Source organism: Neoarius graeffei, chromosome 4 (genome assembly GCF_027579695.1).
Source record: "Neoarius graeffei isolate fNeoGra1 chromosome 4, fNeoGra1.pri, whole genome shotgun sequence".
Classification (NCBI taxonomy): Eukaryota; Metazoa; Chordata; class Actinopteri; order Siluriformes; family Ariidae; genus Neoarius; species Neoarius graeffei.
The window spans coordinates 16,932,771-16,956,051 of record NC_083572.1 but is presented as its reverse complement, the minus strand read 5'-3'; the positions used below and the strand labels follow the sequence as shown (position 1 = coordinate 16,956,051).

At 43.0% G+C, this 23,281-nt stretch overlaps 1 protein-coding gene across 4 annotated transcripts in view; it reads right to left on the bottom strand.

Moving 5' to 3' along the window:
- Positions 1 to 23,281, bottom strand: part of LOC132884897 (E3 ubiquitin-protein ligase SMURF2-like) — a 210,884-nt gene that overhangs the window by 111,192 nt on the left and 76,411 nt on the right. For 3 of the 4 annotated variants that reach the window (XR_009654501.1, XM_060918944.1, XM_060918942.1), the window contains exon 2: positions 7,812 to 7,850. The exons of the other annotated variant lie outside the window; for it this stretch is intronic. Coding sequence is in view for 2 of the 3 variants with exons in the window: in XM_060918944.1 (XP_060774927.1) it covers positions 7,812 to 7,850 (39 nt within the window). In the remaining variant the exon portion in view is untranslated. The remainder of the gene's footprint in view (positions 1 to 7,811; positions 7,851 to 23,281) is intronic. 4 annotated transcript variants of the gene reach the window in all.

Sequence of the window (23,281 nt, the reverse complement as noted above, 5' to 3'; positions counted from 1 at the left end):
TTAAGCTCGTTTAGTCACATTTACTGGTATGCCATGCTGAGATTTCCCACTATGGTGGAGTTTATACAACGTCCATGTGGGGAGGAAAAAAAAACGCACAGTGAAAAAAGGTGTGTATGAATCAAGTATCAAGCCGTCCAAATCCTTCCGAATTTCCTAATGATTCTGTGAAATTCAGGAAAAGGAACACTAGGGTGGTCCCGAAATGTATGGGAAAATTTTTTTTTAACCAAAACATTGCGACCACCCTACCATTTTTTTTACATAGGCTAAAAGAAGGCAACAAGCAAAATTTCAGAAAAATTGGTTAATATTTAGAGGTGCCACACGAGGTTGCAAATCGGGTTAAGCCATTAACATTAGTTGGTGCGTAGACTGTTGCAGAGAAGATCTCAAACCCCCAAAAAGTCACAGTTCTAGAGGAAATATGCCACTTCTATGAAAAAGAAGAGGCAGGAAGAGTTTATAGACTGATAGAAGGTTAACTTTCATGCACTAAGGGGTTCTTAAGCAATGAGCACTGATCGTAATATGCTGATGAAGTTGTGAATGTTTTTCTTTCTATGTCTTTCAGATGGCTAGCAACAGTAATACAAGTAGTACCGGTGGTGCAAAGCACAAAACCAGAAAGGACAATTATGTTTGGTTAATTGGTCCCACTTCCAAGGAATTGTCTGGGGCCCTGTCCACACGGCAACGGATTCAGGTGAATCTGATAAAATTGCTTATCGTTTAGGCCTGGCGTCCACACGGCACCGGCGTTTTGGGTGCCCCAAAACGAAATCTTTTGAGAACGGGTTCCAGAGTGGAAAGATCTGGCAACGGCGCCGTTGCGAAGTCGTCTGCATGAGTAGAACGGATTTGTTTACGATGACATCACAACCACATGTGCTTCACGCCGGGTAGAAGTGTAACGAACTCGATGCGAGTTGTCAACAAATCCTATAACTTGGTTCATGAAACGCGCTTACAAAATATTTTCACTGTGAATATTTATTGTGTAATGGTGCAAAGTGAGAGAGAGAGAGAGAGAGAGAGAGAGAGAGAGAGAGTCAATCCCGCCAGCAAAAATAGGGGAAAAAAAAAAAAGGAGCGATCTCACCTCTTCAGATGTTGGTTTAAGTCCTACAATACATTCCTCAAAAAGGGCGTAGAAGAACAAATTAATCCATCAACGTGTAGCATTCAATTTATTCCGGACCATTAAAGACGCCGCCTTCCGCATAGAATCATACGTCATCCTCGCCGCCATATTGGATAGGTCAAAGCAGAGAATAAAGATTAGCTGTGTTTAACTGTACCAACAGGTTTGCCGTCCAAACGAGATCACATGGGATTACCTTTCACAGGTGAGACTGGAAAAATACTTTTCATTGTATTTGGTCATTATAACGTAATTTTACGAACAGATTTTTCTGACTTTGTGGCTAATATGAAGTCTCGCACATAATAGTTTATGCGCATGCATCCTTACTTCTTCTATTGTTCCGGTGTCTCCGATGGGACCGTCTTACAGCGCACCTAGAGGTGTGGCATGTGTATTGCATCGTTTTCAGCAAGCGTTGCGTTGCCATGTGGACCTGATATTTTACTGATCCGTTGCCCATGTGGATGCGATATATTTTTTTTTAAATCTCATTGCCGTTGTCGTGTGGATGTAGCCTGGGAGAAAGCTTCCTTCTGCTAGGGAAGTCCTTAGTGTGTTCTTTTATCTCCACAAGATACCATAATACCGAAGGGTTTAGAAAATCACAGACAAGTAATAGCTATTGTTACTTTGAACACAGGAAGTTACGTATATTACTGTATTGTTTGTATTAATATGAAACAGTTAATAAGCCACATTATTTTATATTGTGTCTTGAGTGAAAACTTTAATGGCTTTGTGGCACCTCTAAACATTGGTCAATCTTAACCAAATTTCGCACAATAACTTTTTAGGCAATGTAAAAAAAAAAAAAAAAAAAGGTAAGGTGGTCATAAAATCCTAAAAAAAAAAAATTTGGGACCACCCTAAGGAACGCGTTCAGGAAGAAATGTTCCTCTTACCCAAAATGTAGTCGTTCAGTCCAGACGCACAGCTTGTGAACAGGCAAGGCAGGCAACTGCTTGGGGCCCCCTGGTCCAGGGGCCCCCCGAGAGTCGGGGCCCGAGGGCTTATTTATTTTGTTTTTTATTGTTCTTTACCATTGTATTTCACATTTGGAATTAAAAAACTTTGGTTTCATACATTTTTCGTTGGTGTCAGATTATTTATAACATATTGGTGATGAACACTGGTCAGAAGGGCCCCCTGGAAATTTTTGCTTGGGGCCACAACAGACTCTAGAATCGCCTCTGGTTCAGTCAAAACAAACGTGCTTATTTAGTTTTGACCTCAAGCTGTGGAGACTTAACAAAATGTCTCAGGCTGACTCCAATTCTTCAGTAATGTCACACAGACTTGTGACGCAATGTAAATCTTTAAACGTGAGCAAAACTTCACCAGATAGTTTTAATGTTTTGCGGACAGACGTTTTTTCCCTGTTCAAATTTGGCGTAATTCCACAAGAGGGTGGACTCACCAGCCTGGACCAGAATCGTACTGGAAAGCTGGATATTACTGTAGATGAAAATACAATTCCTTTTCACAAGCTTAAATGTATATGTCAGTAGGCTGTGACATGATGCAACGTTACAGTATAATTTCAAAAATCATATAAACTATGATTAAAAGTTCTTCCTCAAAGGCCGAATCCCATTTCACCCCTTGGACCAACCCCTTGGCCCTTCCCCTCCATTTTGTGCGTTCACGTGAAGGGGTAGGGGTATCCCAATCCCAGTTAACGCGGAGGGGTAGGGGAAGGGGTAGGGCTTCTGTACCCCTCCAAACGGAGATTTTCCTAGAGCTGACTCCGAACGAAGGGGTTTGAGTGATTTCCCACAATGCCATGCGGATTTCAGTGAGATTTCATGCGGATTTCGGAAAGATGGCGGTTCCCGCGGCGAAAGATTGTCATAAATGTATTTTCTCCATTATTTACGTGTTTTAAGTTGTTATCCAGAGGAAACACGCCGCTTGATTCGCTTTCGAGCTGAGAAAGAGCAGCGATTTCTGAAATCCAAGCTGCTGCTAAAAAGCTTTGGGAGTGAGTATTGGCTTGACTGCGTACGTTTTGTTCTGTTATTCTCGCTTTTGTTGTTTACATGAGTGTTCTGACACCTCATTCTGTCGGATGTGGTGCACGAAGCGCCAAAGATATCCCATTCAGTGGTGTTAGTTAACAAATCACACCCTGCCAGCAGAGATTTCTGGTTCTGGCTCTGACTGGAGCGGCTGGTCGCAGCCAATGACGCATTTGGTCGCGTTTTGCTAACGTAAACGCTGACGGAGGTACGCGATGACGTATGCGATCGTTGAAGGGCTATCCCAATACGTAGGGGTTGAATTTCAAGCCCTATCCCTTGTAGCTCAGTTTCAAGGGGAAGGGCCAAGGGGAAGGGGGAGGGGGAGGGGTAGAAATTAGAATTGGGCCAAACTGTTGCCACAAGATGGAAGCAAACAATTGTATAGGATGTCTGTATGCAATAGTGTTGCGGTTTTCCTTCACCGGGCACAAAGCGAGGCTCATGAAGACGTTTCGTCAAGGTTGGAAGTAGAAGAACCCGAGCGGCCTGCACAGAGCACCGACCTTAACCACATTGAACAACTTTTGGATGAACTGTATGAAATGTTGACTGCACCCCCAGGCCTCCTCACCCAACATCACTGCCTGACTTTCGCCCTTATGACGGAATGGACAGAAGCCATGTCCCAAAATCTAGTGTAAAGCCTTCCTAGAATTATTATAACAGCAGAAAGGAGACTAAATGTGGAACTGGATCTTCAAAAACACGTATGGGTGTGATATTCAGGTGTCCGCATACTTTTGGCCATAGTATGTATAAAGCCGAGGTCTTCAAACTTTATCCCAAGGGTTTCAATACAGCCAAATTGGAGGCACACTTGATAGTTGTTTGGAGACCAAGATGAACCGACTGAACAAGTGAAATCTGATGTGGCTCTTGCTTGGTTGGAATGAAAGCCTGCTCCTGCAACAGCCCATGATGGATAAGACTGAAGACCCCCTAACAGAAAGACTTGGGCAAGTACTTATAAGGGGTGTTCACATGGCACATATTTGCATCGATGCTGCACCGATGTATTTTGTTGCGATATATCTTACACCGGTGTAAATTTTGTGGAGCGTTCACACGTCACAAACCTGCTTACTAGAGAGAAGCGTGTTAGCACCGGTGCAGCCCCGCTTGCGTTCACACGGCAGTTTTTGCGACCGTGCTATACGATAGTAATAATGCGGAAATGAAATACGCACATGCGTGAAAATGTACTTCCTTTCCCCGGTTGTCATGGCATCACCAAGCGCCGGGAAAACAACGTGGATGAAGACACCAGTGTTGCCAGATACTGCTGACGTTTTCCAGCCCAAAATATGTTCAAATCCGCCAAAATGCACTTAAAACCGCCCAATCTGGCAACACTGGAAGACACGCAGTTCTGTTGTTGTTGATATTCGCCATTTTGGAAGCGTAAAATACCAGGATGCAAATTATGCAATGCCCGTATGTAATCAACTCTCCTCACGCGTAGCGAGTCTACCCCTGTAGCGTTCAGACGTCCCATTTTATATCGGTGCTGCCCCGCAAACTAGCATTTACTCCGGAGTAGATTTCTTAAACCACCTCCCGAGCAGGGTTAGATTTGCACCGGTTTAAGCAGCTTTCAGGGGCTACACCGGTATAACTTTGTACCGTGTGAACGCTCTACCGGGGCAGCCCCGGTGCTACACCGCAGTAAAAGTTGCCGTGTGAACACCCCTATAGAAAACATGTCAGGATCTGCTGTAACTAGAAGTTAATCTTCAGTTCCAATTATTTCCTATAAACAGCACACCGAGTCATGTTTTATTCCTTACGTAGGTATACTAGAGCGGCGGCTACAATTATCAACACCTTAACGATCTTCTGGCCGTTGCAAAAGTAGGAAAGACTTTCAATACGTAAATTGTACATGAATAATTACTCAAACTTCCACTGGAAAAAAATGAGTTGATTCCCGAGGACTTAGCGCATCAGATCACGTGACACCGTTCCACAATTATAGACATCCAGATGATTATTTATTTAAAAAAAAAAAAAAAAGTTGTTTTACACAGACTTATATTTAGTATAAAATATCTTATATAAATATCCCAATGTCGGCGCTTACGTCAATGAGGAAGTAATTCTAATGTTTGTAAGCAAATGAACCGATGTTTAACCTGTCAAATCTTTGTTCCACTTTCTCACTATTTTCGTAGATCACATTTTCTTAATCATTCGTCGTTGTTTGTATTAATTTCTAGTTTTGTCGTTTACCAATAAACGCCAACAGGGAATTGACATTGTAACCGCATGAAAACCCAGGTCAAAGGTCGCATGTCATTCCTCGAACCAAAATATAAAACCGTCTACTGATATTTTAATGCGCGGTCGATATTTACAACAAACTGCAAAAAAAAATATGTTCTGAATGGAAGAGAAAAATCGGAATATTTCAAGCGTGTAATTTTTTATATGCTAGGAATTTAATTCTGGTCTAATTCTATTTATTGCAATAGGATTCCAAATCCTCTATAAAGCATCCCATTCTGTTATAAATCAGAAGAAAATTTATTATAAAAATCACACCACTTTAAAAAAAAATAAAAATACTTCATCTACTTCAAGAATGTTACACAAAGATCGATCCATAACAGTTGTAAATGTCACTGAATTCCACAGGGTGTTGATAATGGTGCACACCGGTGAAAGTGATCATTATCATCGACACCTCACGTGACTTCTTAAACGCGCGTTTAGATACTAAGGCTACATCCACACGACAACGGCAACGAGATTTTATTTAAAAAAATATATCGCGTCCACATGGACAACGGATCAGTAAAATATCAGGTACATATGGCAACGCAACGCTTGCTGAAAACGATGCAATACACATGCCACACCTCTAGGGGCGCTGTAAGACGGTCCCATCGGAGACACCAGAACAATAGAAGAAGTAGGACGCATGCGCATAAACCCCTTCTTCTACCCGGCGTGAAGCACTCACAGGAACAAGCACACAACAACAAGAAGAAGATGGCTGCGACTACGCGAGGAAATCGTACCTTCTGTGTGTACAAATTAATTTTATTAGTGTGCATAGTTTTATATAACTTAATTTTCTTATTGTGTGTGAACATTTTGAAAAGCAGTCTTATCCAATAAAAAAAAAGAAATTCAAGAAATGGTTCAGTTACATGTTTATTTAAAAGAAAAGCTGTATACAAAAGTGAATGCAATGCAGTGGTTCATACAAAACCGCGAGAGTGCTGCTTGTTCTAGTCATGTGGTTGTGACGTCATCGTAAACAAATCCGTTCTACTCGTCCAGACGACTTCGCAACGGCGCCGTTACCAGATTTTTCCACTCTGGAACCTGTTCTCAAAAAATATCGTTGTGGGGCACCCAAAACGCCAGTGCCGTGTGGATGCCAGGCCGAAACGATAAACAATTTTATCAGATTCACCTGAACCCGTTGCCGTGTGGACAGGGCCTAAATGGTGACCGTCAAACGAAAGAGTAAGAAACAAAGTAGGCTTCAACAAGAAGGAGGAGATCATGAAATATCGGTGAATTTGATAAGTAAAAACATGTCCAGGATCTTTCCACCATGCGATGATAACGTCCAGGTTTTCCTCAAAAAAAAATAAAAATCCATCTCCGGTCAAAAGACAAGATCAAAGCTCGAGGCGGGTCTTCCGGTTGATTAATTAACCAAATGTTGTAACTGAAACGCACCTTTGTAAAATTGTTTTTATTGGTAAATCTGAAAAAGGTGTCGATAATTATGTATAATTGTAGCCGCCGCTCTATCGTTTAAAAAAAAAAAAAAAAATCAGATCTCTTGGGCAAGGTGTACATTTACACTACGTTCAGACTGCAACCTGAAACGACCCATATCCGATTTGTTGTGAAATCCGATTTTTTTGTTAGGCCGTTCACATTACCAATTATATGAGACTTGTATGCGATCTCCAATATGAACGGAAAACGACCCAAAAGTGTCCCGCATGCGCAAATTGACACGTAATAAGCACATCTACGGAATACGTAAACAAACAAACAAAAAAAGCGCACTCTTCAAGTTCGCAAGTAAAGCATGGAGATGAGGCGAGACCTGGCGATGTGCTTTTTGTGGCGGCGGCGGAACTCACACAATAATCTGATTAATGTGGGCAGCAGACTAATGAGACCGAAGGTGTCAAATTACTGGAAATTTCCAGAACAATCTTATAATACGGGATGATTTAACATCCAGGTCCCTACCAAATCCACCATTAGCTTGATCAATTCTATAAAAGTCTATTTAAATTCTGAAAACTGTACAAATGTTGTTTCCCACCAAAGAGGCGGAACGCAGAATAGTGACGTTTGTCTCTTGTTGATGACGTGTCGGTCGCATGAATGCGACCTGTCCGGTCAGACTGCAGTCGCATGTGAAAATAACGGATATGCATCGGAATTAGGACCACATATCCAAGCGGCCTGGGTCGCATGTGAAAAAATCGGATCTGTGTCGTTCAGATTGTCAATAACAAATCGGATACAGGTCGCATATGGGCAAAAAAAATCGGATATGGGTCGTTTCAGGGTGCAGGCTGAACATAGTCATGATGGCTGTAAGAAATATTCTACTCCTAAATGACGGGACACTGAGTGACAGCAAAATATTCAAACTGGTTACTTACTGAAGAAGTCCTTCTTTGACAAGTTCTTTGCACAGAGAACTGAAACGAAAAGAGAAAAAAAAAAAGCTAGCATGAGTTATTGCAATATTTGACTACAATTATGACTCAAGGCAATACAAGAGATTAATATTTCATTAGTAGAAAATGAACTTGAGCAAACAATATCGAGGTCACAACAAGACAATGCGAAAGCCATACAGGTCACACGGGGAGTTATTCAAGCAGCCAGTGTGTACTGGGTGTCCTGAACCTGCTAGGATGCATTATTTGAACCCATTACAGTGCAATGTGGGATTTTGTGAGCGCGCGCGCGTGCGTGCGTGTGTGTGTGTGTACGCGCTGGATACTCTCCAGTATGCTTTTGGACATGACTACAAAATGGCACATGAAAACACTTAGTGCAAATGTTCTCCAGCTGGTTTTTATATTCCTTTTTTTTTAAACTCCATGTTACTCCAGATTTCATGTTATGAATGCCCGTTTGCTCTGTTGATGGCTTGTTTACAGGAAAGTTAGTCATAAAAACAGCCACCAGATCTCTCTGCATATCCATCATCAAGTCAATAGGATTAATAGTTAAGCGTTAGCTCCAGAAGGACACATCTCATCCATGCCTAAAACCTCACCCTATTGATGTTCCAAACACCGTGTAAATATCCAGAGCACTCGTAAAATCTCTTACAGCATCTCGGTAGTTATCGTCCTAGTGATTACAGAAAACACAATAATATTTGTAGCATACTAAGCCCATGTTTACATTAGACCGTATCAGCGGATCATCAGATTAACGTTTTTAAAACGATTAGCGTGCACACAGCAACACCAATACACGATTCGCGTGCACACAGCAACGCCAATACACGGATACGCTCGGCTCCGCAGGCATCCTGCGCTCCAAATCACTCCGCCCTGAACAGCGAGTGCCCTCTGGAGGGTGCGCACTCCGGCCCTGCGCAGCTCACAGAGCGCGCGAGTGAAGCGCACGAGCAGTGATTCGGGACTGAGCCGCTGTGCGCATATCACTTACCACTTGCAAGTGGAAGGATGGCAAGCCTAAAGACCATCATAACTACACAATGGGCAGTATTTGCATCAGTATTTGTAGTATTTTCATACTTTTATACTCTTTAATGAAAGGTGATGCAAGGCGGAAGTCCGCGCCGTTTTTCAGCAGTCGCGTCACATGACCAACGCCAGCGAATCAGGAAGGTGGATGTCACAGTGACGTTGTCCAATGAGACGCCAGCTAGAGCTCAGCACAGCGTATCCGCGTATTCTCAATGTTTACACAGCACCGGACCAGACACGATCTGGATTGAATACGTGGACCCTGGCGGATTCCTGTTTCCCGGCGTTTCCATGTAAACGGACAGTGCATCCGCGAAGAAAACGAGACAGATACGGTCTAATGTAAACTTGGCCTAAATCCTGTAGGTGTGTTCGGTTCCCTATATTAGCGCGCTACATAGTGTATATGATTATCCAGAATAGGATAAGGGAATTATTTTGGGCAGACCTGGAAAAGTTATCAGCTGATATGTCCAGAACTCTGATTGGCTGTTAAATGTTTAGACTTTCTCTTTAAAAAAAAAAAAAAAACCTACAGAGCTATCCATTTTAAATGAACAGAATTTTAATAAATCTTGTGAACCCAGGACACGCCCACCATTCATGTGGTTCAACTTGCGACAACATTCCCTGTCCGAGGACGCCATTTTGTCGTGCTGTCCGAAATGAGGATTATTTACACCCTATATAGTGCACTCAAAGTATCCCACAATGCATCACGAAAAGTAGTGTACAACCAAGGTCACTAACCAAAGCAATATTTCCCATCATGCCTTGCAGTCGCGCTGAAAGTAATCAAATGAAAAGTCTCAAATTTGATTTAATAAAAGGCAGCGGCAAAGAAGAAAGTATTCAGCCTTGATTTAAAAGAACGGAAAGATGCAGGTACTTTGTATTGATTAATGTAGGAAATGCGCTCAGTATAATATGGATTTATCACAAAAATACATGCATGTGTTTTATTATTTTGAAAACCCGCCAGCCACATGATCTGGCACGGTTTAAATGTGCGAAAGTAATGACGTAAATACCAGCACGACAGACGAGTGTCCGAAATCGTTTTTTCATTTTACCAATGAGCTCACTATATAGTTCTCTATATAGTAATTCCCTATATACGGAGTAGCAGGCTTTTAGGCAGGATTTTTTTTTAGGGAGTCTAACTTTTTTGCAGGTGTCACTGTATGTGGCGAGGTGTAGCGGCGCGTTGAGCGCCGCTGGCACGAGTGTTTTAGGGGGTTCCGGGGGTACTCCCCCGGAAAATTTTGAAATTTCTAATGCTCTCAAATGCTATTTTTTGAGCTGGAGTTGCATATTAAGCATGACAAATTAGCTATAAAGCTTTCTGATCGCAGAATACTACATAAATAAAGCTTGTTGTAGCTGTGTTTGTCTCAGTCAGTAGTGCACCTATTGCAATTGCATTACATGTGACAACCAACCCCGAACACAGTGTGACAACCAACCCCGGCTGACCAGTTTTGCTTTCAAAGCCGCTAGCGTCCAAAGATTTAGTATAACAAAGAAAAAAACACACAGGAAATATGGCTAAGTCTTCAAACATTATAATGGTATTCGTTTTTTTCAATAGAAACCCATTAATTACAAAGCTAGAAGGTAAAAACCAAGGTACTAAAAATTTACAGAAGAAAAAAAAAAAACTTACATGAGTTCTCTTCTGAAAGAAGTTGGAAATCGTTGTTTGCCTTCCTCTTTTCTTCATTTTCTTCCTGTCATGCCCAAAAAACTCAGAAAAATCTATCTTCTATCTTCCTTACCAAATATCCCACGTGTTCGTCCTTTTCACGTGCGTTCTTTGGAATCCCAGCATCCTTTAGAACGTGTCGTATTTGATTATTGTTTAGCCTACTAGAAATACTACCCGCCGGCTCGACTACCACACTCTCCACTACGTAGCCTGTAATGTTGGGAAAATCTGCATGAAAATGTGTTATTTACTGTTAAAAGGATTTATTCGGGATAAATAACATGTCAGGTAAGGCCGGTTTTCTATAGACTACATTCCACATTTAGCTGCGGCAATATAGTCTACGGCTATATTGTCTGGATATTTATGCCAGTGTCTCCTAGGCATACATCTTTTCCCCCTCTGCTCTGGGAACGCATATTACAAGTGCTTTGTACACCAAATTTATTTAATAACCCATTTATTTATAACGAGGGCTCTCACAACTTTGAAATTAGTGCAGCCATAGAAACGCGTGTTTCTGTAGCTCTGCGGCGGGTGCCTATATTTTGTACTCTGGGCTCGTGCTGTTGCTATGGTAACCCTGGGCGTCTTCGGGAAAGACAGCTGTCAAAGCGAGACTTCTGAAATTTCCAAAATGGCGGTGTCAACAAAGCTTGTAGATCCTCGGAAAGCTCAGACTCGGCGATTTTTTAACATATTCAGCTAAGTTACCGGACATAACACGGGCGGAAATATTAGGGCGTCTTTAGGGCGTCGTACTAAAAAGTAGGGCGTCCAATTTCTTGTTTTTTTCAGTACAGGGCGTCGAAAAGACGCCCAGACGCCCCTCTATCTAAAAGCCTGCGGAGTAGTGAACGAGTGAGAAACTTTGGACACGGATTGTTGCTAGTCAAGCGGAAATATGAACGTAGCGCTTAAAGTGCATATTCTGGACCAATTTTGTTTTTGTTTTTTTTTATATGAAAGTATGTCCCTTTACACACTCATCCAGAAGGGTAATTTTGCACAAGGCCATCTGTCTACAGCAGAAAAAAATAAAAAACAAAACGCATCTGGAAAAATCCCAAGGGAGTCTGGAGCCAGATTCGTGACGTTATCTGCGGAAGCGCCAGCAGGCTGCGCGAGCTTTGCACGGTTTCAGTGCACAGCCTGTGTAGACCAAGCGCTCCCATTTCTCTCTCATTGTCCGGTCTTTTGGAAAACGATGAGTACTAATCCCATCAAGGTTGGTGTTGCTACACCCTCCTACGATACATCTGTTAACCATTTTAATAATTACCGTATTTTCTGGACTATAGAGCGCACCTGTATATAAGCTGCATCTGCTCTATTTTAAAAAAAAAAATAAAAAAAAAAAAGATATACAAGCCGCACCGGGCTATAAGCCGCAGATATCTATGTTGAAAAATTAGATATTTACTGCATGTACAGAGCGATTTTGTACTGTAAATGTACACGTATGTACCTGAACAGATTCTTTCCGAACAGTGCCTTTTAACACGGCAGCAACTTTGCTGATTAAAACGGAACAGAACCAAGAGAAAATAACCGGTATTTATTTACCTTCATTTCTCCTGTGTTTGAAACCACAAGTCACTTTAATCATCTTCGCTGGATTTGAAAATAATTACCAGTTAGTAATTTGCCGTGCGTGTTCTATCTGCTAAAGATCTGCTAATTCTTCTTTGCATTGATTTTTCGTCTATCTTATTTTTGATTCTACTTCTGGTTAGAGCGCCCCTAGCTCGCTCTCTCTTTTTTTTTTTAGTCACCCAGGTTAGTTGTAGAATAGGCTCTTGAACCATACCCCAGTCCAGCAGGTGGCGGTAATGCACCTCATACGTTAAGTTGCCAACCGCCATAAAAATCCAAGAAGAAGAAGAAGAGCGCCCCTAGCAGTGGAAGAAAAATCCACAGAATAGCCGCACCTTTGTATAAGCCGCATGGTTCAAAACCTAGGAAAAAAGTAGCGGCTTATAGTCCAGAAAATACGGTACACGATAACGTTGAAGAAATTTGCAGAAAACCACCAGGTCGTTTTCTCATAAACAAACCAGCGCTGACGTAGGATTCAGAGGGAGGCGTCCCGCACGCGACGTCACGAAAATCAACGTTTCCCGGGAAATCCAAATGCCGAGTTTTTTCAGAGGCGGACCAATTCGCCTCAAATGACTTGATTTTAACTGAATTTTTCTGGTATTGCGCAAGGTAAAAAAATGGCAGAGAATACAGAATGTTCCAGATATTTGACCAAAGTTTAATATAAAATAGGAGAATTATGTTGATCTTGCTCCTGAATTTACCCGTGATATGCACTTTCAGCTTGCTAATTATTTTGGCTAATGATTTATCTAGCTAGCAGATAGCGGTCAAGTCTGGGCTATGGAGAATGACTGCAGAAACGAGATGAAACTCGAGGAAAGTTAATCTCATATCATCTCTAGCCGCTTTATCCTGTTCTACAGGGTCGCAGGCAAGCTGGAGCCTATCCCAGCTGACTACGGGCGAAAGGCGGGGTACACCCTGGACAAGTCGCCAGGTCATCACAGGGCTGACACATAGACACAGACAACCATTCACACTCACATTCACACCTACGGTCAATTTAGAGTCACCAGTTAACCTAACCTGCATGTCTTTGGACTGTGGGGGAAACCGGAGCACCCGGAGGAAACCCACGCGGGCACGGGGAGAACATGCAAACTCCGCACAGAAAGGCCCTCGCCGGCCACGGGGCTCGAACCCGGACCTTCTTGCTGTGAGGCGACAGCGCTAACCACTACACCACCGTGCCGCCAGGAAAGTTAATATTTGTTAAAATTACTAAGAAAATATTCTGTATAAATAAACCTACACTGTAATTATACTTAGCATAGGTGGCAAACCTAACTTTCCATGAATTTTGCCATGAACGCCGATCCATCAGAAAATGTTGACTTTTGAAGTCACAAATACCACCAGCATGAACCACTCAAGGGAGAAGCCATGGCCTAATGATTAGAGAAGCAGCTTTGGGACAAAAAAGGTTGCTGATTTGATTCCCTCGACTAGCAGTAATGGCTGAAGTACCTTTGAGCAAGGCACCGAACCCCCAACTGCTCCTCAGGCTGCTCTGGGTATGTTGTACGTCACTTTGGATAAGAGCGTCTGCTAAATGCCATTAATGTCATGTAATGTGAACACAACCCTGTTTGCACAAAGCTACATGTCTATCTCTTGGCAATATTACACGTCCATTTTTAAGGACACCACTGAATTCCTGAAGTCAGACTGCAATCAATTACTTTAAAAGCCATGCTCTCCTGAAGGAAGAAGAATAAAAAAAAAGCTTGCTGTTCGAGATGAAATGTTTGTATTAAACAACAGATTTTCAGTCACTATGCCAACTCTAATTTTTGTTCAGAAAACGAATGGTGCCTTCATGTCTATGGAGCGCTTGCATGTGACGTCACAGCCGATCCAGATTGTGACAGACGCCATCTTGTCGGTCAAACGCCATATTTCCGCCTTCTACTTCTACCTTTTCTTCTGGAAAACCCTACTATATACAATTCTACTACAACGGCTACGGCTACAAGCTCTCCCTACCTGTGCACGTTTTTTATGGTTTTTGTGTGTATTTTTGCGTGTTGTTCGTCTGTACCGGACTTCAATATCCACTACAACCGTATGGACTTACTGGACATTGGTTTCCAGCAGAAAGTGACGGTTTGTAGCGATTTCCATCGCATGCACAACATTCCGGACGAGGAAAAAAAAAAAAAAAAAAAAACATTCCGGACGAGACAGCGAGACCAGCGGGGTCTCCGTGGATTGTTATCGGAAGCAAAGTGAAGGAGGCGGCGCCGGGAGCGGAAGCAAAAGCGAGGCTGCAGGCAGAGCCGGCCTGTTGACTAAGCTCAGAAAACAGCTACTCAAATCTCCACTGCCAAGCCTCTACCTCTCCAACGCTAGATCCATGTAACCAAGACGGACGATTTGGAATTACAGCTGGAATTACCTTATTCTATTCTATAATCGGCTGGTCAGTGCTATACTCGATACTTAAGTGACTTACCCGTCCAATGAGGATTCTTGTTTACAAGATGCCACATCTGAGTCACTGACAAATCCTGAATTTCTGTAAAGATGACTGTCCAGAGATTTATAAGCACGCAGTGCTTCACCACTGAACAGCGAGGGAAAGTTAATGAGGTAATTATACACGTCCGGGTATTCCGCTGGCAGTTCAAAATCCGGTCGTGAAAACTCCGTCCGGTAAGCCATAAGGGTCACAAATCTGTAGATCGTTTATTTTAGACATGTATCTAGTTATCTGTTCATTAGAAAAATGAGCCGTGTAGTCCGTCGGTTGAAATTGATCCATTCTGTACACGAATGCAGCAGTATTCAGCGGTGTTTTTGACCGACAAGATGGCGGTTGTGTACTTTCCGGTCACGTGACTGCAAGATCTCTATATAGTCTGGTTTAAGGGTTTATCCCGTATTCTCTTCTGAGACTCATCCAAGTCTCGCTCACAAAGATCTCTTTTCACAAAGAGAATAAGTTTTGCTGAAATCCACAGCTACCATACCAGCTGGAACAGCAAGCCAACCTGGGATAATAAGCTAATTATACCATAACGCAAAAAAGATAAGGTCACTTCTACGTCAGAGGTTGCAGCACCTGTGGAATAATGGAGTCGGTGTGGCAATATGAACCTTCTGGAGCAGGGACCTCTTGACCTTATCCAAAATGTGAATGATAGGACAAAAAAAAAAAAAAAAAAAGGGTTGAGTGCGAACACCTCAACACCCCTGCTCAGAGCAGACATCAGTTTTTGCACAGTCCCAGCGTCATGACACTGTGCCATGACACTGTGCCACACCCCTACCACTACCATATCCATTACATAGCTGCTCGAACATAATGCTGATACTGCAGGCCTGAGAACAGTGATAAGCAAAGAACCCCCCTGGGTGCTCGCCAGGAACCTATGGCTTTCAAAGGCCAAAGGGAAAAAAAAACAAAAAAAAAACAACTCGTACAGGTTTCAACTGCCATCATGACCCAGTGACCCAGACTTGCCATGAGGTAAAAGAGAAGAAAGCCAACACCACTGGAAGAGTCTCATGTGGAGTGGAACAGCACCAACATAGTGAGAAATTCCAGCGAAGGGAGGCTGTTGATGGCTGCAGTTGCTCCTTTTCATCAAGAATGTCTAACGCAGGACACGGAGCTGGTCTGAAAACGGCTCCCTGGTTATAGATACATAGCATTCCAGTCTTCAAATGGTGCAAATTGCCCCGGACGTCAAAGTTTCATCAGTAGCAAGTGTTCATGATATTGCAGAAATATTAAATGGTGAAGCGTTTTTTTTTTGGGGGGGGGGATATTTTTGCTTTACTATTTTCTTAAAGCTGCTTGCTGTTCAAAGCAACGGTGTTCCTTCCAGAGTTGTTTGATTTTTGCTTCACCCCAGAAAAGGGAAAAAAAAAGTGAATTAAGGCCTTCATTAAATTGGTCCAGCCACCAGCTTTACGTAACCCAGGGGTGGGCAATTATTTTTTCCATGGGGCCACATGAGAAACAGAAAATTTTGTGGAGGGCCGGACCAAAAGGCTGAACTAAATTGTGCATAATATTAATTGTATTTCTTTATATAAAGCAGTAAATAACATTGTTTTTACAAGCTGGTAAGAGTATGGAAAAAACGAGGTTGCCTTCCAAAAAATGTCATTTATTCAATCAAATTTCCCAAAACAATGGTTAACAAAATGTCAACGATTGTACCATTTTTTTCAGTCACATTCACCCCAAAACACAATATTGTCTTTCTACTCCAAATATCAAGCACCAAGTCCACCAAGCACTCTTTCACAAATTCCCCTTCCGCGAATGGCTGACTGTTTTTAGCGATTTTGTGGGAAAGCACAAAGCTGGTCTTGGTTGCTGAATCCCTGGAGGTGTGACGCTTGGTAAAAAAGCTTAGCCAGCAAAGCTTCCGATGTCCGCGCTATTTCAGCGTCAGTCAAGTTTCCGTATTTCTCAGCGTGCTTCGTCTGGTAATGCCGACTCAAATTGTCATCTTCGAACACGGCAATCTGCTCTCCGCAAACTAAACACACGGCTTTATCTCTGACTTCAGTAAATAAATAGCAGTCCATGTTTTGTTGAAAGCCCTGCATTCGGCATCTACCTTTCTTCTTTTTGTGGACATTTTGGGGGCTAAAGTCTTCTTGTGATCTGCTCCCAACAATCTCGATTCGGTGAAGGTATCAGATCTACAGATCGGCTCGGGCTCCGGCACCTGCTGGTGACGTCGCACTATGTGATTGGCTGGACCGTTTGAAGGATGACGTACAAGTTTGTGGTTGGTCTGGACAAATTACGGAAGTAGTTATCGCGGGATTAGGTTTCGTGGGATTTCATGTCATGTTCATGTCGCGTGGGTTGCGTTTTTGTTGAACACAACTTCAAAAGTAAAAGCAATGCACATTCAGTCCATGCATGGGGTAAAATTAGAAAATACGTTTATTTTGTAATTTCTAATTAACCTTACGCAGGCCGGTCAGAATGAACCAAAGGGCCGGATGCGGCCCGCGGGCCGTAAAATGCCCAGGTCTGACGTAGACAGTCAAGTGTAGAGTGTCAGTACATTTGAAAGGCCTAGAATTTATAGCAGGTTGGAGATGGAGAACATGGGGGGGGGGGGCAACACACAACCAGTATCACAATATTTTACACAGATATAAAATATTCAAGTGCTGTTTATGCTCTATGCACTCCTAGCAAGGAGGGTTCATGATCGAATGCTTGATGTCATATGGGGAAGCCTTCAACTCTATGGAATCAATTTTGTGCCAAAATGTTCATACAATACTTTTGAAATATCAAACAAAAACGACAAATCGAAATACAAAATTTTTTTTAGACTGGCAAACAAATTATTCGTGTAATCGTGCAAAATATCAGTCTATTACTCTTCAGAAACCTTTTATTTTTGTTCCGCGTCTTTCTCAGTTTTGTTTGACGTAATTTATTTTGGTTGCGATTCCAGCTTTCTCGTTTGCGCTCCCTGACTTTTTGCTTGCAGTTTTGGCACAAACTTCACGTGTGGGTGGGCTGTCCAGGAATGCATTCCCATTGGCTAACTTGTGTTTGACTGACCGCTACGCTCAGCCATTCCCTACTCAGATTCTGGCGGACTGTTTGACGAGTGACCGATCCATTGACAGTGAGCAAGGATTGAGTGGACTTCAGTGGCGACTATGATATTGAATTTACACTTTGTTGAATTAATTCAGTATCATAGTCGCCACTGAAGTCCAATCGATCCTTGTTCACCGTCAATGGATCGGTCACTCGTCAAACAGTCCGCCAAAATCCGAGTAGGAAATGGCCGCAACAGCCTAATTTCCATAAAGTACTTCAAATTTTGATTCATCTGACTACAGAACAGTTTTTTTTGAGATGTTTCCACAACTTGGGACAGGACCGGGCAGGTTTTTCACATCAACTGTTACTGAAACCTGGGTCTGTGCCAAGCATCCCTGCCGCATCGGCCTCAAACACCGAACAAGTGTATAACTGGTCGTTTTGCCGTGTTTAAAAATCGGTGCCAGCTGTCAGTCAAACACAAGTTAGCCAATGGGAATGCGTTCCTGGACAGCCCACCCACACGTGAAGTTTGTGCCAAAACTGCAAGCAAAAAGTCAGGGAGCGCAAACGAGAAAGCTGGAATCGCAACCAAAATAAATTACGTCCAACAAAACTGAGAAAGACGTGGAACAAAAATAAAAGCTTTCTGAAGCGTAATAGACTGATATTTTGCACGATTACACGAATAATTGATTTGCCAGTCTAAAAAAATTGACTTTTTTTGTATTTTGATTTGACGTTTTTGTTTGATATTTCAAAAGTATTGTATGAACATTTTGGCACAAAATTGATTCCATACAACTCTGGAACCTAAAGACAGGAGAGAAACTACTGGAAGAAAAACTACACCACCAACAACAACAAAAAGTAAGTTGCTGTGCCACTAGAACAGCTTCAGTGAACATTTATACAGATTTCACAAGGTCCTGGAACTGTACTGGAGCAGAGAACACCATTCTTCCAAATGATATTCCCTCGATTGTCGTTTTGATGATGGTAGTGTCTTGGTCCAGTATCTACCGTAAGTGTTCAGCTGGGTTGTGATCTGGTGACTGTGAAGCCACAGATCATATGATTTACATTATTTTCATACTCATCAAACCAACCAGTGAGCCCTCGTGCCCTGTTGATTGAGGCGGGATCATCCTGGAAGATACCGCTTCAATCAGGATGGAAACGTTTCACCGCAGAAGGTGATCAAGAGCGACCTTCCTTCTAAGTGGACCCGAGCCATGCCAGCAAAATGTCTCCCACAGCATAACGGAGCCACCAGGTTTTCCTTCGTAAATTAATTTGAGCGGTTTTCTGCTTGTGCCCCAAACTACCTATGCGCTCAGATAGAGGTCAAGAGAGTTTCAGTTAATGCTTGCATTAATCATCATCATAATGGGGGGAAAAGTATGATCGCTGTGACTTTAACCAAGGGATGCGCGCGAGCACACACAAAACATTTTAAATAAATGCCGGAACAGTGTCTTCATTATGCTGTACAGCATTCATAGCCAGGATTATATGCCTCTTAACAAAGGAGCAGTAAGGCCACAAATCAAGCCAGCAACTGGCAGGTCATAAAAACCCAGGCCAAGTAAAGTGCAGCTGTGGACTGGAAACCACAGCAAATACCACAAGGCCCACAACAGAGTTGCATCAGAAGGCTTTATGCTAAACTGGACCATGGGGTCTGTAGCTATGGTCAGGAGGCCCAGTGCAGAGATGGGCCCTGAGCCTTACAATGTAACTGTATCATATGAGTCCACAATGGAGCTGTTGTAGAAGTCCCAAGGCTGCAGAGTTGGACTGTAAGACCTACAACAGAGCTGCTTCAGGAGGCCCAATGCAGTGATGGTCATAAAGCTTACAATGGAGCTGTACCAAGAGGCCCAATGCAAAACTGGACCACTGCTTTCAAAATGTGTCTATACAAGGAAGCCGAATATACAGATTGACCATAAGGCCTACAGTGGAGCTGCAACAAGACAGCCAATGCAAAGATGGTCCATGAAGACTACAGTGGAGTTACACCAAGAGGCCCAATGCAACCCCCACCATTAGACCTACGCCAAAAGCCATAAGACCAAGTTGTACCACTAAGGCCAAGAAGGTAAAACTGCACTGAAGGGGCCCCAAGATTGAGCTGCACAAGCCCTGAGGCCTACAATCAAACTGCATTAGGAGGCCCAAATCAAAGCTGGACCACTGAACCCATGAAAGACCAATACAAGGCTCCATAGGCCCCAAGATGGAGCTCCACAAAAGAGACATAATGAGGAGCCAGGCTATGAAGTATACAACAGAACAGCAACATGAGCCCCAAAGCAAAGCTGAACCACTGAATGAAATGACAGATCCACGCAAAGCCCAATGGGGCTTGTGATGGAGCTGTGGCAAGGAGGTATAACAAGGAGGTGAGCCATGAAGCCCATGATCAAGCTATGGCATTTTGACCACTTGAAATCCTAGATCATTCTAAAAATCCGAAAGTGGCCCGAATTCCTGGCAGTAGAGGCACTGTTGGGAACCCAGTGCCTACTTCTAACACTGGCCTTGGGGTTTGCGGCCGACTTGAGGCCAAACGAACACATTCGGCAGCCTTTAACTGAGAGGCTGAAAATAGATGCCACACATAGGCTGTGTTTGACAGAGAGAAAAACAGCAGATGCCAAAAAAAGAGACAGAAATGATACTGGTAGCAGTGCCCATAAATCCAGGAGTCAAGAACAGCAACTTCAAATTACAGAGCCATTACATAGGCAATGAAACAAATTATTACACTATAAACAATCAGCGTGCAGGAAGCCAAACTACAAAACCCCGCAATCACTATATGCAAACAGTGTTCATTTTGGACATGGGTAAAATTACACAGAACATAACTGCAGGAAAGTGCTACACGAGACAAAAATGCAAAAACCTAAAAATGCCTATGATGAAACTATACTAGCTTCAGCAGTTTATTTATTTATTTATTTAGGCCAGAACCCATAAATGATGAGTTTGGAGAAAGTTTGGGTTTGTATGCAAATAAGATCCAGAAGTTACATTGGAGGAATAACACACTGGTTGTACTTTAAATAACAACTTCTTACTTAATGGGTAAGAAAGGAGGAAACAAAAATAAAAACTAGATAGAACTCGACGCCAACGGCGTCGATGGGGATGCCTCCGCCTGGTAGACTACACGCCTTATTAAAGTTGTGATTTGGGGATGGACATTGGACCTCACAGTAATCTTGACCTGGTGAAATTACTTGTATTAGCCTTGGAGATATTGTGTTCACAAGGTTTTCGGACAGACATTTGACCTCACGTACCCCTTTTCCACCAAATCAGTTCCAGGGCTGGTTCAGGGCCAGTGCTGGTCCTGGTTCACAACTCGTTCAACTTGCGAGCCAGCTGAGAACCAGTTTGCTTTTCCATAGCTCACGGTGCTAAGGGAAGCCATGTCATTACATCACTGTATACGTCAGTTACGTCGTTGTATACGTCAGTTACGTTTGCATAAACCTTGGCGCAAAATATTGAAGCAAAAACAACACCGAAGAAGCAGCAGCAGCAACAATAATAATAATAACAACAATAATAATAATAATAATAATGATGGATGACTTCGCGTTTGTACAGCTGCTGCTTCTCATCGCTTAAAAATGGCGATCTTTCGCGGTCTTATTGTTGTTGGTCTTAACAACTCCGCCCCCCCGCTGACGTAAGCGGTTCTTTCCTCTGGCCCAGCAGAGAGTTGGTGCTAGCCTGGAACTGGTTTTTCTGGCCCCAGAGCCAGTTCTTTGTCAGTGGAAACAGAAAAACCGGTTCCAAACTAAGCACTGGCCCCAAACCAGCCCTGGAACTGCTTTGGTGGAAAAGGGGCATCAGTGACCTTGACCTTAGACCTTTTGATCTCTATTGGCCCTTTTCCGCTACCCTTTTTCAGCTCACTTCAGCCCGACACGGCTCGCGTTTCGACTACCTTAGAGCAGCACGACTCAGCTCGCTTCAGCCCTGCTCAGCACCCAAAACTCGCACGGTTTTGGAGTGGGGCTGAAGCGAGCCAAAGCGAGCCGAGTGGGGCTAGGGGCGTGAGGAGACACTCCCCTGTGCACTGATTGGTGAGGAGGAGTGTCCTCACATGCCCACACACGCCCCGCGAGCACGCTGGGATCTGTAAACACCGTAAACCCGGAAGAAGAAGAATTACGAGAATTTCTGAAGCTTTATGCGCCTCGCCTCATCTATACGCTCTTGCCAGTATCTGTTGGCGTTGTCGGTGACAACAAGCCACAGCACCAAGACCAGCAACACTAACGACTCCATGTCCTCCATGCTTATTGTTTACTATCCGGGTCGTGAGACTACCGCTTAAAAGGTCACTGATGTCACTGTTTGCGCCGCCCAACGACATCACGTGACGTCCACCCACTTTCGCTAACTCCACCCAATGTGTCCACCCACTTCCAGCCAGCACGGTTCAGCGCGGTTGTAGTCGAAATGCAACTCCAACAGCCCCGCTCAGCCCGACTCAGCACGGCACGGCTCAGCCCGACTCAGCCGCGTTGGTAGTGGAAAAGCGACAAAAGTCTAATCAGTTCATGTTTGTCCCAAAGCGCACAAATGGTAAAAGGTTGATGAAATTCCTTTCATTAGCCTTTGAGATCACGTTCACAAGGTTTCGGGACGGACGTACGGACAACCCAAAAACATAATGCCTCCTGCACCTTACGGTGGCGGAGGCATAAATATATATATTTGAAAACATGTACACGTCACATCAACTAAAGTTGAACAAAATACAAGACTTAAAAAAAAATAAAATAAAATAAAAAATAAAACCCTAGTCAATAGATTTGGTAAATTCAAAAGATGGATTTCATTAGTGCCAAGTAATTAAAAAAAATCTTTATTGTCCTATATACACAGTATAATATTTTGTCCAGCAAAATACATTTAAACAGGCCAAGTGTGAACTTGAAGTCATTTCAGCAAAATGTCAGACTTCATTTAGGAAGCGAGCTGTAAATCTTCCCACAAGTTTCACGAAGCTTCAGCTCAATCGCTGCAGGCAAGCAGCAGGCACCCTTACACTGCGTGTTAACACTTTTGTTGTTCTTCCTGTACCAGATGAATAATTAATGGGCAGATGAACTTCTTACCTTTCTTTCTCTCACGCTGCTGTTTCACTCAACCAAGAATGCATCGAAAACGTGTACTGGAAACACGCTTGGTATGACGAGTGACAGACAACCTCCGTCAACATGTCTTTTAAATAACTTTACTTGAAAGCCTGCCATTATTTAACACCGCGATAAGGACGTTTGCATACATACCCAGGTCATGCTGTCATTTCTAGTCAGCATCAAATGTATATGAAGAGCGCACCGTGCACGGTTATGTCAGGTGTTAATCAAAAACGCAGGATAAAACGTTAAATGTTACGTCTTTAATACAATGAAAAAAAAATGCAGATTGCTGTGGCATAAGAGGAATAAAATAATCAACGTTGATGTTATAAGTAAAAGCAACTCTGCTTCCTGACGGACCGCTTCAAACCATCCTGGC